The following is a 16,641-nucleotide window of genomic DNA, read 5'->3' on the forward strand; positions in this document are numbered from 1 at the left end:
GTAGGGAGGGACCACAGGAGGCTGCACCGACCAGTGCAGGCAGGGACACCTGGGCAGACAGGCAGGGGCCTGGGGACCCTCAGCATCCAGCTCCTTCCCGGCGAGAGGCTGAGGCAGCAGCAGCCGCTCTCCCAGGGAACGTGGCGCGAGGCAGTCAGGTGAAGAGCAGAGGGGAAGAAGGACATCAGTGAGATAATGCAGCATTTTCAGTAACGAACTCTCACTGGGGAAGCACAGACGAATTTGAAAGATTTCAGAGCTGGCTCCCTGACTTCTTTCCTCCAGCTACACAAAAGTGTCTTCTTTGAAACCCCAGACTGAGCCACCAGCTTGTTTCCAAAGTAAACCACCGGCTGTGGAGAGGGAATTGGCGTGACGCAGCTTTCAGACGTTAGCTGTGTGGGTAGATATGCAAGGTAGCGAGCTGGAGGAGACAAGGTGTCTATCGGTAAATCTCTGGCACTTAGAGGTGTGTACGTTTTTACCATCCTCATTTCCCATATGGGGAAGAGGAGATACGGAAACGTTTACAGACCTGAGCACCCTGAGCACTCACTGCCTTCGAGACGTGTCTGGTCTTGGAACAAGCACTAAAACTGGAGACAACTTCCCAGCGGGTCTGCAACGCTTCCTCGGCGGTGAGAGTCCCAGGAGCCCCACAGCTCAACGCAAAGCTCCTCCTACGCTTCCCGGGGCCTCTCTTTGGCCACGTCAAAGATAACCCCACACGTCAAATGAGAAAAGATTTACTGCAGGTGTGGACAGGACCGCAAGATAAGGAACAACCTTCCCAGCCCCACGCAGCGAGGACAGGACAGTGACCACCCCAGCTAACGATGACGGGAGGCACGGGTCTCATCAGCTGCAGACAGCTCCGATACGTGTTGAATCAGGGTGCCTGGCAGATGCCACGAAAGGCCGACTGCAGTCAACACCTAGGATGAATTTCCTCCAGAGATGAGCCAGTTTTCTCAGTGCCCAGTTACCACTGGCTCAAACACAGGCCCTCCTTCCCCATCGCCCCGTCCTGCCCACCCGCCCGCCTTCTGGACGGAGTGGACAGGCACGAATCGACCAGCTTCACCTCCAAAAGGCAGGTGTTCAGCACAGAACCGCACGCAGAATTAAACCGCGCTGGAGATCCTGCTTCTTCTGTAATCCTACATCATTCATGGGGCGCGACAGTAAATACGGAGCGTGCAGGCACACGCCGTTCGCTTCCCCTGCCTCCCCTCTCCCTCCCCGGCCCCGCGAGCAGCAGGCCCCGGGCTGAGCTGCCTCTTCCACCCACCGAGCTCGAAAAACCCCAGTGCTCCCGTGTGCCAGGGCGGGCAGGGAGGAGAGGGGCTCTGCCCGCAAACCCGCTCTCCCCTGTGTTCAAAATTGCCCCACTGACACTCGAGAGGCATCAGGGAGGCACCTAATTTACTACTACTCAGCACTTGCAAAGTGTTGAATGAATATTAATGAACTGATGTAATTAAAATGATGCAGACATTCAAGTGTAGTATCTGCCTGTCCTTGTATCTTCCTGGGTAGATGAGGAAGAAATTCCCTGCTGCTTAAGGACACAAAAAAAATTAACAGCCTGCTGTTGATTGCATTTGTTAACTCTTTCCCTGGTACGAAGAAGCAGGGTCTGCATTTAGCGGGTTCACCTAATGCTATCATTTATATTTCAGGTTAATTTGCAGGAGCTCCGCTCTCCCAGGCAGCGTCTCTCAGGCTGGTTCTGCTGGATCAGACGTCTGCAGACGCTGACGAGCTGGCTGCCAGTTGCAGCTCCAGCCCCAGAGACCACCAGCGGGGGGGATCCCCTCCACTTACACCCCCAAGGCCATCTTCACACCGATTTTAAGCACGGCACTCCCGAGAGAGGACCAGCGAGGACCACACAGCAGAGGTATGGCAGGGCCTCACTGCAGGGCGGCTCAGAGGACTCGCAGCGGGGAAATCGCCGTTCGACTTCAAAACCCCGAAGCCCACCAGAGCTCGCCCACCTCCCGCGCTGGGGGAGGAAACCAGCGGGAGCACCTCTCTGTCCTGGGCAACCAGAGGGTGAGGAATGTTATCTTCCAGGCCTGATCCATCACCCAGCTGTCAGAGGGAAGAGCAGGAGGTAAGAGGCAGAGAGAAGCAGTGGGGCTCTGCCCTGGGGCTGGATTTCCAAAAGCAGCCAACTTAACCCGTTCCTGTCTCTCCGCAATGAAATATCCTGCCGCCATCAGCAATTTTGCCATTACCAAAAGCTTTCTAACTCAGTCTTCTACCCAAGTTGCTGAAGGATTGCTGGGAAACAACTCAAAACTATCGCAATATTTCAAAACTATCGCAATATTTCAAAACTATCGCAATATTTCAATCCATGTGTCAAAATGGAGAAAAGATCCGAGACCTCAGATACAGCTCACTGATGTCCACTCGTACTCCAAAATTGCAAGCCAGCTCCTCGTTTGCCTCTAATCAGACTGGCCCATTATTGCCCTCTTAATTTCTGCATCAGCCCCACAAACACTCACACACCACAGCTCACCGAGTGATAAAATGCAAAAAAAACCCAAACAACAGCCCAACGCCGCAACACCCGGGCAGGGAACGCCTGCGGAGGCCCCTACCGCCTGCTGCTGAAGGCAGGCGCTGGCTGGAAGCACGGGAAGGTGCCCTCAGCCCATGCCAGGGGATGCGCTGGAGCTGTACCACCGCAGGGCAACGGGAACTGCGGGGCCTCGCGTGGTCCCTTCTCCAGGACCGGGCTGCAGCCGTTTCCACGGCAGCTTCCCCAAGGCTTGGCGTTTCTTCGCTTCAAAAGAAACCGCAGCAACACCACTCTGTGCTACCAGCACTGATGGATGAACCTTCTCTCACCAACACAAGGCTCTTGTTGCCTGAACCCTGTGGTTTTTGCTCCTGACTGGTTCCCAGTTTCATGCTGGGAAACATCCGTAAGACAAAGCAGCAGCTACATGCATCGGTCTCCTGAGAGAGATGAGAAATGGATGCCGGTTCTCCGAAGCCACAGAAATAAGCTTACCTTCTTCAGCTTGCCAGTCTTGGTCCCCACGAACACCACGCTGTAGCCGTTGTAGACGTAGGAAGCAACAGAAGTCATCCGGTCCCGGCTTGAGGTGAAGAGCGTCACCCCGTCCACCGGCACCGAGCCGCCCAGGGGCTGGTTGATGTCGAGCCCGCAGAAATTGTCATCGATGGGGACTGGCTGGAAAGACAAGGTTTGGGGCAGCCGTGAGCGAAGCCCCACGCACCCGGGCTCACACGGAGGGGAGCCGGCTGTGCCGACAGCAGGGTGGGAGCCACCAACGTGCCACCGCCTGCCCAGTGACCCCGCCAGCCTCAGCCACCTTCCTCAATGGCTCGTTCCCTTTGCTGCCTGAGGCCAAGACACTCTGCAGCTGCCTCAAAATGTGTTTGGACGGGGCTGATTAGGAACCCTAAGTCCAACAGACACTTCCACTCCTTTTCTAGGTCTGCGAGGTTTCTCACGCGTTTGGCCATGCTGCATGGCCATGCAGGAACCTCCACTCCTTTTCACCTCCTCACAACCCGATTTCCAGAGGTGCTGAGCAGTATGAGCAGAAAGGCGTTCAGCATCCCCACATCAGCAAAGGCTTCCCCTGAAGGCCACGCCGGCCCTGCTGCCGACAGCTCGCAGCGGTGCTGGCACTGCCGCGCGTGGTGCGGGACAGGCTCGGGTCAGTCACCAGCCAGAGGACAGCCAGACACCGCTGGTCCCACGCCACGGGACAGGGGGGGAGGCTGCTGCTTGGTCCTGCCGGGAGCAGCCACCTCCCTCTGGCACAAGCAGCCCAGCTCCAGGGCAGAGATAGACCTTCCCCAGGGGAACAGGGGGCTGGTGGAAAGCACCAGCCTGGCTGCCCTGGAAAGCTGGGTGATGGCATGGGGAACGGGCTCTAGCCACTTAAAAACGCAAGTGCTAAGTGGGAAGATGTACTGTCGCTCCTTCCACCACCCAACTGCACACTTTCCTACCAGCCACCTTGCCGTGCCTCAGTTTCCTTTCTACAACACGGGGAGTACGGACACTGACTTCTCCCTCAATCACCACTGGCCACAAGCGAGGGAAAACCCGACAAGCTCATGTGCCATAGGGCCTGGCATTGATAGATGTTCTCAGAGGCTACCGCGGCCAACAGCCGGAGCATCCTTACCGCTTTGGTGCACTGGACGTCCTTCCCCAGCAGCCAGTTGAGCTCCAGGTTGCCTTCCCCCTGGTAGCAGGACTGCAGGCGGTCCTTGATCTGAGCGTTGACAGCGCGAAGGGGGAAGACGCAGAGCGCGGAGTCGTCGGGGGGCTGATGGTACTGCTTCTGTCCCTTGGAGAAAATGGCAAAGAGGACATCCTCCTGGGCCGTGATATTGAGGGACTTTGCCAGCACCTCTCCGGGCTTGGAGAGGTACGCTGCTTGCAGGAGGCGGTACTCCGTGTCCCCCCTGACGCAGCCGAAGGGCAGAGAGACATAGGAGTGGAATTTGGGGTCGTCTTTGCAGAGACGGACGATGCGAGAGGTGTAAAAGAGATCGCTGGCAGAGTTGATGGAGACCCCCTCCGGCGTCTCTGGCTGGACAGTTAGAAAATAGACAAAGTTGCCGCTGGCAAAACCATAGATGTAGAAGATATCGAAGTGCGAAACAAGGGCCAAGGTATCTGAGGGGATTTTGATGAGGGATGAGACAAAGTCACTGTGGAGCTCATAATCCAACATTGCTGATGACTCTGGGTCCCGGGGAAGTTTGCGGCTGGAGAGGGTGGGGAAATAATCCTGCTTCCCATCCACCGCTGTGCCAATGAAGAGCTTCCCATCTTCACCTTCCGAGCGCACAATCACCCCATACATCGTGCCCGTCTTGTTGACGCTGGAGAGATAGTGCTCCTTTTTGTGCGAGGGTTCTACCAAGATGAAGAGGTCGTCCAGCCGCAGCAGCTTGCAGACCCCCTGGTAGAGGCTGCCACACGCCAGCAGCCGGTTCTCGGAGTAGTCAATGATCAGCAGCTTGTTGACGTTGTTGGTGAGGGTGAGGATCTCGCTGCATGGCTGGACGATGAGGGGTGGGTAGCAGGATTTATTGTCCTCCTCAGGACCAGTTTTATGAGCCACCAAAATGGTCAGGTTACCCGAAAGCTTGTAAACCCTGTTGATAGCTCCAACGTAGACTGCTCCAGTGCCTTGGTGGACAGTCAGGTGGTTAAACGTCCAGTCCCGGTTCTCAGAGTGGAAAGTGCTGAACAAGGCATTGCTGGACACGTTTCGGGAGAATGATGCCAGGAAGAGACAGAGCAAAGCCACCGACCAGCCATCGGAGTCCGGTACCCGAGGCCAGTTCTTCCTTTGATCCATCCTGGGAAAGGCAAATTTTGTGTTCCCTGCACGTGTCCTGTGCCCCAGCAATGTCCCTCACATGGTTCTGGGGAAAGAAAAGAAACACACAGAGCAAAGGATTAGATCCAGTGTGCCCTGCAGATAAAATTCAAAGGAGGCTTTCTAATTACATAGTCCTTGAGATAAAGTGCGGACGTCCCTAAGCCCAACAAGAATTAAGCAGGTCTCCTAACTTATTGGTAAACAGTTCAGGCTTGATGTTTTGCCACTTGGTTCAGCCTCTGCGTGATAATTCGTTCTGTGGCTGAGCTGTTTCTAACGTACTCTGCCCAGCCACGGGAGGGGATGATCAGCTTCAGCCCAAGACAAAGCCTGCAGCTCTCACACCCAACCATCCATCTGCCATCTTGGCTAAAAGGATGTCTCCTGCAGGGCGTGTTGTTGGAAGCAACAGAGGAAATAAGAGGTGTTTTCTACCTTTAAATCCTCCCTGATTTAATTTGGAAACCTGAGGAAGAAGTCTCACGCAGGCAGGTTCACTGGGCACACACACACCAAAGCCGCCAGCATCTCCCCTCCTGCCTTCCCCAGAGCCAGAGGAGCCTCTGCAGGTGCAGAACCTTCTCACCTTCTTCACAAAGTACATCACTGCTGAAAAGCAGCTGCCACCGGGCTGGGGGGACACGGTTAGATCAGCAACCAAACGCTGCCAGTAGCACCGCGGGCAGGGGAGAGACCACCAGTCTGGGAGCCCTGGGCTAATTTCCTGCTCCAACAGATCTTCCAGGTGATGACTAAAACCCACACAAAGCGACAGCTTGGACACGGGCTCCAGAAGACCCGATGACAACCACACTGCCCATACACCCTCCCCGACAGCTCTGTGGGTAACAGGCAGCAGCAGAGTCTCCTTCTGCTGACACGTTCCCACCCACACAAACAAGGCGAGGTAAGACTCCAGCTGGAGACCTCTGGCCAAAATCAGGCGTGAAAGACAGACAGGTTTGGTGGTTGTTTGTTTTGTTTTTGTGGGTGCTCCCAAAGCACCCAGACCTCAGCCGGGCGCGAGGCAGAGCTGGAGCCCCTCTGATCCCCATCCTCCCACCTCGCAACCGTCAGGCTGAGCTAGGAATCACCAGGCTGGAATTTCCTTAGGAAACGGGCGCTGACCTCCGAGAGGCTCCGGCTGCGTGAGACACGTTCACATCCGAGCTTTCCACCCGCCCTTCCGGACAGCGCGCAGACACAGTAGCTGTTGAAGAGGACCTTTATACCCTCTGCCTGCTCCACCTCATCCCCTAGCACCTCTGCTACGATGGCAGGCTCCCCTAGCAACATTATGAACATTAAAGACAACCCAAATCCACGTATTTCCATGTCTGACTCATCTAAGGGTGTCCGGCTTGGACCACCCCACGCAGGAGGTATCAGCCCTGCTCCCCACGCAGCCCCACACTTCCAGTACCTTCCAGCACCACCTCGGGCTCCCACACAGCAACTGGAAGCGATGCCAGCCACGCACCCTGCAAAGCAGCAAGGACCCTCTGAGCTGCTCGGAGGAGCTGTGGGGCCCGCAGAACAACACTCTGAGCCAGGCACCACATAAGGGCCCTGAGAGCATCCCTGCACCCGGGCTCTGTACCCCCCTCATCACCACAGACATGCCTGGAGGTCACTGGATTGTGTCTCACCCTTGTTATCTCCAGACCTGACCATGACTTCTGCTCCTAGCTTGACCTCAGCCTTGCTCATCACCACAGACATGTTTGACCACCTGGACTCGGAAAACCACCACCAAGTTCTCCTTCATCCCAAATTCTGCATTCCTTACACACGCCAGGCCGGACGGTCAAAGGAATCATTTCAGCCTGCCTTCGGGAGAGATGTTCTCCACCACCTCCCAGCACCACAGGGTCGCACCAGCTCTGCTAAGAGGCTGAGGACGAGCCACCAGCCCTCCTGTACCAAGGTTCCATCACTGTCCTCCACGGCTGTGCAAGCCCCGAGCACATGCACCGGGGAGAAATTTGCACTCTTTGCAAATCGGACTCTTCTCCCCTGCCCTGTGTGCAACCTCAGGAGGCTGCTCCCCAGCACAGCCCACGCTCAGCCAGCCTCACCTGCAGGCAGCCACCAGTTTGATTGATGTTGAGCTCCGTTTTGGTATTTAAAATAATTCACGCTGCTGAAAACCTACACTGAGCTCATAAGCGAGTGTCACCCAACGGCCGCTCTTCAGGCTTGTTAACGCCGAGAGCTGGAGCCGGGTGCTTCTGAAAGGTGACAAAGGAGCTCTGTCCCTGGGCTGCACGTCTCGGTGTCACTGACAAGACAGGAGAGAGCGGTAACGGGTTTCTCATTCTGCTCAGGGACACGTTTCCCTGGCTGCTTGCTTCTTATTTCCAGTCTCTTAATTTCCACCTTTGGCTGAAGCGGTTTCTCTCTCTCCCAGCCAGGACGCAGACGCTGCTGCATTCTTATTCTGGTTTGGATGACTGTGGCGGCACGCAGCCGCCCGCGCCGCGGCCCTGAACGTGCCACAGCAGCACCGAGGTGACCTCCCCGCCTCTTCTCATTAAATTTCTGAGTGAACATCCCCAAACCGTTCTCCGAATCGAGAATCTTTCACAAGGGCACAAACGACACCGAGGATCTGCGCAGAGCAAGGCTCTCTGTGCTGCCCACCCACCCAAGGGCTGCTGGTGACCCGCGGTGGGCACCACCGACCCGACCACGGGCACCAGAACCTCGGAGCAGCCTTGCTCTTGGATAACGCAGCGCTGCAGCCCAAGGCACCGGGAAGCCCGTGCGTGTTGCTGGTGGGGAGACGCTGGCCAGTAGCACGGTGCCTTCTTGTAAACCCACCGGGACCCCTGCGCCGTGGAACTGCTCAAGAGGAGCCCAGGGAAGGTGGCACGAGAGCTGCAGGTCCAGGAGCCCCGCGGGGCGGCCCAGACAACAGCAGAGCTGCCCCAGATGAACACGTGAGAACCATCGAGCACTGTGGTGCCCCACGCATGTGCTCGGACACGCCAACCCGGCAGCCCTAGCTGTGGGGAGGGCACCGGGGAGGTGGCTGCAGCGCCCGAGGGCACAGAGAAAGCAGACTCCACCCTGGGCAGCAGCAGTGGGCTCTCCTCCGAGGCCAAGGTGTCCCTCACTAACGGGAGCCCCAGAATAACGCCTGCCCCCGTTTCCCATTCCCTGAGAAGCAGGGATGCTTCGGGAGCAGAGGGCTTTGGTTCAAGGGAAGTCATAGGATCATTGAGATTGAAGAAGACCATGAAGTCCACGCGCCAACCCAACACCACCAGTCCTGAAGCACCATATCAACGCGTTTTTTGAACGCCACAGAATCACAGAGCAAGTCCAGAATGTGAAAGAGATTCTGCAGAGCAGGGAGGCTCCGCTGCAAAGCCCAGCACACAACAGCTGTCCTGCTCAGAAGCTTTCCAACTGTTAAAAAGTTCCACTGCAAAGTGAGAAGAGAACAGTGCAAGCCAGAAATTAATGAACCTAAATAATTCAGTTTTACAGGCATATATATATATGTATATATATATATACGGGACAGCAGCAGCTCTTCACTCCGAGCCCAGCCGCTCGCTCTCTTTTCCAGCGACGTCCTCGGTCAGAGGCAGCACAAAGCCGGCGCGGGGCGGTTGGCAGCAGAGCTCCCAGCTGAAGCCCAACGTCCGCGCCGGGCCTTACGGCAACGGTTTTGCAGCGTATTTGTGAACGGCCGCAGGCAACGGCAGGAGAGATCACCCAGGAAGCAGAACCTGCGCTTTCAAACATCATTTGACGGTGACGGAACATGGCCATGCAGTGACACCCCACCGGGACGAGCCAGGGGACGATGAGCGGTCCCGGCGCCGTGGCAGCACGCGGGTGCAGGACGGGGATCCGGCAGTGCTCGGTGACAGCGGTCGAGGCCCAGCAGAACCCCGCTGCTCGCCCCGGGGAGGGCTGGGGGACGGCTCGGTGCAGCTGGGGAGTTAAACACTGGGGAAAAAGGAGAGCCGGCAATTTTAACTCCCATCTTTAATAGTATTTGACCATTAATTTTTTCTCTTTTTTTGGAAGCAAGTTTAAAATACGGCCCTAAAAGCAATCTGAAGCTATTAGTAACGCAAGGTGAAAGAGAGAGTAAATTCAGGGACACAATATAAACCCAAGCAGCTGAAAGGCCTCAATTAAGCTGAAAGGAGTTATCTGGTATTTAAATAATTATTAGATTGAAGGAATAATCACAGGTCTGAGCCGATTTTTTTCCCCCACTGTCATCCTAATGGAGACTATAATATTATTATTCAAATGCCCATGATTCTCATTGAGGGGGGAAGAAAAAAGGGTTCATTTAATCTCCATGCGACAGGGCTTCAGGAGGCCCGATCAGTCATTGCTCTCATTTCAGCTGTCACTCACGCGCGGGCACCACAGTTTGTCATTAGCCGTATTTTATGCACATGAGACAAAAAAAAAAAAAAAAAAAAAATAAAAGAGTGAAAAAGGAAAATTAAAGCAAAAACAAAAAGAGAATCTCCCGTGGAAAATGACGGATCAAAGGAACAATTTTGATGTCACCAGCGCGGCAGCTGTGTTTGCTTCGTGGTGCTGGCATCTTTTCTTCTGGGGTAGGGTTGGCCTCGTGAGCAGTAATTTATAGACAGCCCCCCGGCAGCTCTGCCCTCACCATCGCCTCGGGTCCTGCTCGCCTGGGACACCCCATCCCATCCCACCCCACCCCATCCCATCTCCTCCAGAGGAGGCACCCTTGAGACACGCAAACGCACCCGCGCCCACCCCAGCCCCCTCCCGGCCCCAGCCCTCAGCATCCCCGCGCCGTGGGCTTTTCCCGGGCTGTCCCCGCATCGCTCCCGGCCCCACGCACCCCACAAAGCGGGGCAGAGCGGGCGATAAAACCCACCACCGCTCTTCTCCTAAGGCCACACGGGTGTGGGGAGCTGCCTCACAGAACGAAGCCTCCTGAGAAATGACTGAGCTTGCAGGAACGGGGACAACGGGTCCGTGATTGCTTTCGAAGCTGGAGGTGGATTCTGCCCTTTTCGGTTTTTATAGTCAAATAAGATTCATTGCCGCGGGGCCGGGAGCGGGGAGACCAGCTGGCTCGCGCTGCTGACCTCCCCTGCAGGTCACCGGGCTGTCAGAGCCCCCCCGAATTATTGAAAGGGTCACTAAAAGGGCAGGCCACACTATATAAACTAAAACTCAAGAACAGACCATTTGGAATAACCTCAGCCTTGCACCAGCCTGACCCCTTCTCTTTGCATTGGCTCTGTATCGTATCTGCCAACTGGAACGCGGGGAAAAAGCCGAGAGCTTGGCCATTTCCTCGTGGCAAGTGGGAAACGCGCGTGGCCAGGTCTGCATCCCTCCTGGAACCCGCTCGGAAGTTTTCTGTGAAGCATTTCCAACCATTAAAGCTGCCGCAGTGATTTACCACCTTTGAAGAAGAGATGTTCAGGACACATTTGTCAGCTACGGAGGAAGACCTTCCAATAATTAATAGGGTTCTGTTTTGTTTTAATTAGACAAAAGCTCTGAGCCAAACTGTCTGATCTAAGCACCCCTGAGCCATGGACCCTGCCAGCCCAGACTGGGGTCCGGGTCTCAGCCCTGCCTCCCGGGCCAAGCCGCAGCGGCCAGACGCGCCCCGCGCTGCTGAACCCGCACGCCCGCTCGCCCAGGTCCCTTCCCCGCTCCCGGTGCCCTCGCCTTTCTCCAGCAAGAGCAGGCTCGGTGCGTCCGAGCCCCGCGCAGAGGGCTCTGCAGCCGCCCCGGAGCCCCAGCGCCCATCGCACCGCAGCAGCAGCACCGAGGTGCAGCGACGGCGAGTTGTGAACCCAGGTCGTGTCCAACAGCCAGCTCAGTCATTGGCTTCAGAGCCTGACACCAACTGAAGTCACCGGCAGCTTGATGTGAACTAATTACAGTTTTGTAACGCAAAGCAAAGCGGAGGGCTCCTAGCGCTATTTTCATTTTTTCCCCCAGAATATTTTGACTTTAATAACAATAGGAGCAAGTTGTAAATCACCAGCAAGGGGCCTGGCAGCAGGTCTGAGGTTTCTGCAGAGGTTACTGAACCACAGGGACGAGGAACGCCAAGCCTTTCCTAGAGCATAACCGGCAACCCCGAAGCCTTTGGGCTTCAGGCTGAAAGCCACCTCACGCCTCGCCCTCCTGCTCCGCTGCCCCGGGGCATCGCCCGGCCCCGCTCCGCAGCCGGGAGCCCTGTCCCCACCGCCCCGGAGCCGCTCGCTCACAGCGAGGGTGTTTGGCGGCCTCGTCACTTTTCTGAGAAAGAGTTAAGAGGGCAAAATACAGTATTGTGATTATTGCTTCCTCCAGCCCTGGGACAAGGAAGAGGAGGGGAAGAACGAAGCCCAGCCATGAAAAGGCATTTCCCTGATAACAACACGATTGCATGAATTATGCACAAAATTCGTTCTTGTTGTCCAGACTTCAGACATTGTTTACACAACGCATACCGGATAAGCCACCTCTCCCCCCCAGCTCCCTCCTGAGCAACATGTCCCAGCAGGTCCAGAGCAAAGAGAAACAGAAAATCCCAGGGAGAGACCCGCTGTCAGCCCCGTCCTTGCAGCTGCATTTTGGAGAGAGCAGCACAGCACCCTGACCCGACCCGCTGTGACTCCTGGCTTTGTCCCACACTTGCTGAATAGACCTGGACAGGTTGTATTATTCAGCCTCAGTTGTTCCACCTGTGAAATGGGGATAATTCTTCCATACATGTGGCACTCAGATATTCAATCGAAAGAAAAATTGAATGGGAGTTACCAGGCACAAACTGCTGTAGTAAAGCATGCGTAAGGGACTGATTCAGCGCTTCTCGGTGCGCCTCTGTTCATGAACTCTCTGAGCAGAGATTGTTCAGCAGAGCAGGGACACTGTCCCCTGACAGGCGTGAGAAGTAAACACGGACACAGGCTGCCTCCGACCCCCGAGGATGCCGAAACATCCCTGCGATGCAGCAAGGAGGCATTTCTTCAACCCTGACAAAATCACCAGTGTCTCCAAGGCAGCACTGGCTCCTCCGGCACATCTGAAGCAGGACCGCAGCTGAGGCTCCGGCGTGGCTTACACCCAGCTGCGCACTGCAGCTGCAGACATTTAACCCACCAACCCCAGAAGACATCCAGAAAAATTGATAATCAACCTAGGACACCTAGGTGGCAGAAATCAGACACCTTTTTCTTTCCCTGGGCTGATACTTGACACCTGCTATCTGAGAAACCCCAGCTGGCAGCGATGGAGCTTCCAGTACACCGCTGCGAAATAGCTTATAAATTACCTTGCATCAAGATTGGTGCTGGGAAGCGAGGACTTTATTCACCGAGCGCTCCGTGAGGACAGACCCAAGGCTGGCAGCAGCACTGTGCGCTGGAGCACGGAGCAGAACAGACCCTTATTTTCCTGGTTGCCTTGAAGCACGACACAAAGGGAAAATTTAGCACTTCTTAGGTTTCATAGCTGGTTTATTCAAGTTTTGGGAAGTCTCTGTTTCATCCGAACCCTGCGTGAACAGGTCACTGGCTGTGGATAACATTACACCATAAAAGTTCGCAGCCAGAAAGTTGTGATTCTGTACTCCAGCCTCCTGCTGCCAGGAGCAGCTATCATCACCACTGAAGAGACGCTGCTCTAAACTGCCCTTCGGGGCCTCCAGAAACAGAGCCCCCAACCCCGCCAGGCAATCCAGGTCAGCAGGTCCCTTGGAAAGTGCTTTTTCTAGTTTCTAGTCCTGATGGACTGAGGTTTATCCACCCCTCTTCACTCGCACACCTGTGCATCGTCTGACTATTCATGGACTTTATTCCCAACAAAACAGTTTAATGGATGGCAACCTGAGGTCCAAGCAGATTAAATGATTAAATGATTTGCCCAAGGCTAGTCAAAAGGTCCCAGCGGCAAAGCTCGGAGTTTTATCTCCAGACCCTCAGCCCAGCTCTCTCTCCCCGGGTGACGTCCAGCTGCAGTTTATTATGAGAGAATATTACAGTGCAGCACGAGGGAAGATCACAGAGCGGCCACCGAACTGGAGGAGGAAAAATAAGCAGCGGCTTCTGCTGGCCTCACTCCAAGTGCACCACAGGCAAGTGAAGAACCCCAGCTTCAGATTAAATGGGTCCCCAGCCACTCCATTAAACAGCAATCCTTTGGCTGTGCCAGCCCCGTGCAGCGAGCGGCGTTCGTTATCCCCAACACTCCCTACGGCAGCCAGATGTATTTACACAGTAGCCACAGCACTGTTACCTAAGTAAACCAGGAAATTGTACATTTGTTAAAATTAGGCTCCGAGATGCTGAATCCCCAGCTGTGCAGCTATAGATTTCACTCAGCCAGCAGCGCTGGAATTATTAAGAGCACGCCGCTGCCTGCGCACACTCAGGCACGTCTCCCCATTCCAGAGGTGTTTACTGGTCACCGCGCTCCACACCAGTCCCGAGGGGGATTATCTGCTCAGATTATGAGCAATAACCACCAAGCCAAGCCTGCACAACCGCAGGCCCTCGTGCTGTCCATCGCACCGGGCGGGTGGGGGGGGGTGCAGCACCGAACCGGGGCCGCAGCCGTGGGGGTAAGCGGAAGAACACGCAAAGGGAGAGGTCCATCCCTGCGCGTGACCGGCACCATCGGCTGACGGCTCTGCTCCCGATTTCAGCTGCCAGTCACAGTGCTGGCATTCCCACTGCAGAAGGGGAGGAAATTCTCATCCACGTACCACCGTGGGACCACAAGGATTTGGAAAGGCAGCACACAACCGCAAAAGCCCTTAAATTAACAACAAAACTGAAGCAGACAGGTTGATGCAGGAGAGCACTGAAGAACCCTTCAGGGACCATTAAGCAGCCCTCGTCAGGCCTGTCTTCCTGGCAGCATGAACTGCAACCACCACCAGCTTTACCGGCGACACGAGGGAAGCGCCTTCACCTCCCGAAGCCTCTTGACGCGGGGTTGCCTGCCCTCTTAAGTGCATCACCAGGGTGCTTGATGCAGTTTTTCAAAGTGTCTCGAGGTACCTGAGCCCTGGGACATGTAAGGCATCCTCCTTCCCCGCTCAGTCTGCTTCACCGAGCACGACGCGCAGTGACCCTCGCAGAGCTGACAGCCACGGGGACAGCGGCTGGCTGCTGGCAGGGCTCACGCATCGGTGCCCGGGGGGCTCCCAGTGCCCCCAGCCTTGGGCTCTGAGCTCCAGCCAAGGACCCCAAAGCCTGGAGCCATCTCAGCTCCACCCCACCGCCAGCTGAGCATCACCTCCTCTCCTACAACATTTGGACGTCAACGTCTACCCGAGAAAGCGGCTTCTCCCCACTCCTCTGCTCCGCGCTCCTCTGCCCTGCTTTTCAATTTCAGAGCTCTGGCAGATCACCGATTAATTCAAGCCTGTTTAATAACCCTTCTGCTTAGATGAAACAAGCTGTCTTGTTTTCTTTATTTTTAACACCAACTCTCGTTTCCTTGCTAAGGGTCTTCCTGTCATTTAAAGACTTCTCTCTCCAACCAAGCTGATAATAGGATGGAGAAAGCATCTGCTTACGTCCATACCTGATGTCTGCCAGGAGTTGCAGCATGAGGCTAAAGAGGGACTGGACACCTTGATGGGTAAATGGTCCTAAAATCCCGAGCTTGTCTTGCAAATTCACCAACCTCTCTCCACTTTCTGTGGCAAAGCCCTGCACAGCTCAGAGCAAACACGGTGCAAACACGAGGGGCTGCGGGGCAAGAGGAGAGGGGATTTGGACCAGATGACCCACAGAGGTCCCTTCCAACCCCTACTATTCTGTGATTTGGGAGCCAGAGCAGCCGAGCTCCCCACGCGGCTCATGGGCAGCGACGGACGCTCTGCCCCACACCGTGCCCCCGGCTCAGCAAGCGACGGCCGGGCGGGCGCGGGGCCCGGCAGCTGCTCCCACCACCGCAGCCCACTCCCCGGTGCAGACCCCGCTCCACTCGCCATCACCTGCTCTCCCGCGCGTCCTCACGCCGGAGGGCTGCGAGGCACCGGCCGGCTCGCCGCTGCCCAGCGCGGCCTCCTCCCTCCCCACCCGAGCGCCGCGCACCCGGACTAACAGACACGCCGGGACCCGACTCCCGATGGGAACGAGTTGGAGCCTCTCAGCTGTCTCCTGCCTCTTTGAATTTCAAAGCTGCACTTGTCTGTAGAGCAACTGAGTCATTTCCTTCCTATATCCAGCCTATCGGACTGGGTCCAGCAGTGCCCGGAAAACAATAAATCCTTCAAGGCCATATTTCACAGGAATGCAGCAAGCCTGCCTGCGCGGAGAGCTCCTCGCACACCCTTTAATCCCGCAGCCCCTGTGGAAGCTGTCTCGCCCCGGCCCCGGTGCCCCCCGAGCACAGCACTGCTCCCCACCCTCCCGGGCACGGCAGATGCCCAAGCGCGGACCAGCACCCACGGCCCATGCGGAGGGACACCTCCTCCCCACCCCGACCAGATGCATCGCCAAGGGGCTGATGGATTCAGAACTGACAACAAAATGCCCTTGATTCCATAAAACGTACAAGGATCTAGGAGGGAGAGAAGGTACAGCTGGATCTGCTGCCGGGCTTCACCAATACATTGGCAGGCTGAAGGAAGGCTGAAGCACCGAAGGAGTTTGCTCTACAAAATACAGGAGCCAAGCACCGCGTGAGAGCCAGCACAGGCTGCGGGCAGACGTTCAGCTGGTTCAGTTTTAGAAGTATCTCCTTTACAACCACAAATTGGTTTTCCAGACCCACAATCCATTTACATCAAACTCATCAGGACTGATAGGGACAAAACCAAGACTCAACGATCGGAGCCATATACAGCCCGAGAGCTGCACAACTTCCTCTGAACTGACAAGGTTGAGATGTTCAGTCAAAGAGAAAGTCTCTCTGCACCCAAATTTGAGTTCCCACACAGTTCGGAGGAAAACTGGTCCATTTTCCAGGATCACATCAGTGCCGCTTCCATCGTCTTTTTAGAGGTCCTGAGCAAACCCCAACCGATTTACATCAAAATTCATAACACAGTTAACCAAATGATCCCACATACCTCAGAAAAACTAAATAAATTAATATCCTATCCTCTTCAGTAACAAGACGGCTGAAGCAGATAATCTGGCCAAGTGTCATGTTTATAATGGAAATTCGCAGGGAACGTAACAGGAATTGTCAGGGATGAACAAATGAGTCAATATTTTGCTTTTTCTCATGTTAAAATTTGCACTGTTTGCAGGAAAAACACTCCTTT

The 16,641-nt window shown here is 55.5% G+C and overlaps 1 protein-coding gene across 7 annotated transcripts in view; it reads right to left on the reverse strand.

The window, feature by feature from the left end:
• Nucleotides 1-16,641, reverse strand: part of PLXNA2 (plexin A2) — a 347,075-nt gene that overhangs the window by 148,250 nt on the left and 182,184 nt on the right. For 6 of the 7 annotated variants that reach the window (XM_075443255.1, XM_075443256.1, XM_075443254.1 and 3 more), the window contains exons 2-3: nt 4,185-5,439; nt 3,032-3,214 (exon numbers count right to left, since the gene is read on the reverse strand). In XM_075443255.1, the coding sequence (XP_075299370.1) occupies nt 3,032-3,214; nt 4,185-5,372 (1,371 nt within the window). In that variant the 5' untranslated portion in view covers nt 5,373-5,439. Of the gene's footprint in view, nt 1-3,031; nt 3,215-4,184; nt 5,440-15,363; nt 15,405-16,641 lie in introns of those variants that run through there. The other variant, XM_075443252.1, reaches the window with a different exon arrangement.

The sequence above is a fragment of the Opisthocomus hoazin genome, chromosome 25, assembly GCF_030867145.1.
Source record: "Opisthocomus hoazin isolate bOpiHoa1 chromosome 25, bOpiHoa1.hap1, whole genome shotgun sequence".
Classification (NCBI taxonomy): Eukaryota; Metazoa; Chordata; class Aves; order Opisthocomiformes; family Opisthocomidae; genus Opisthocomus; species Opisthocomus hoazin.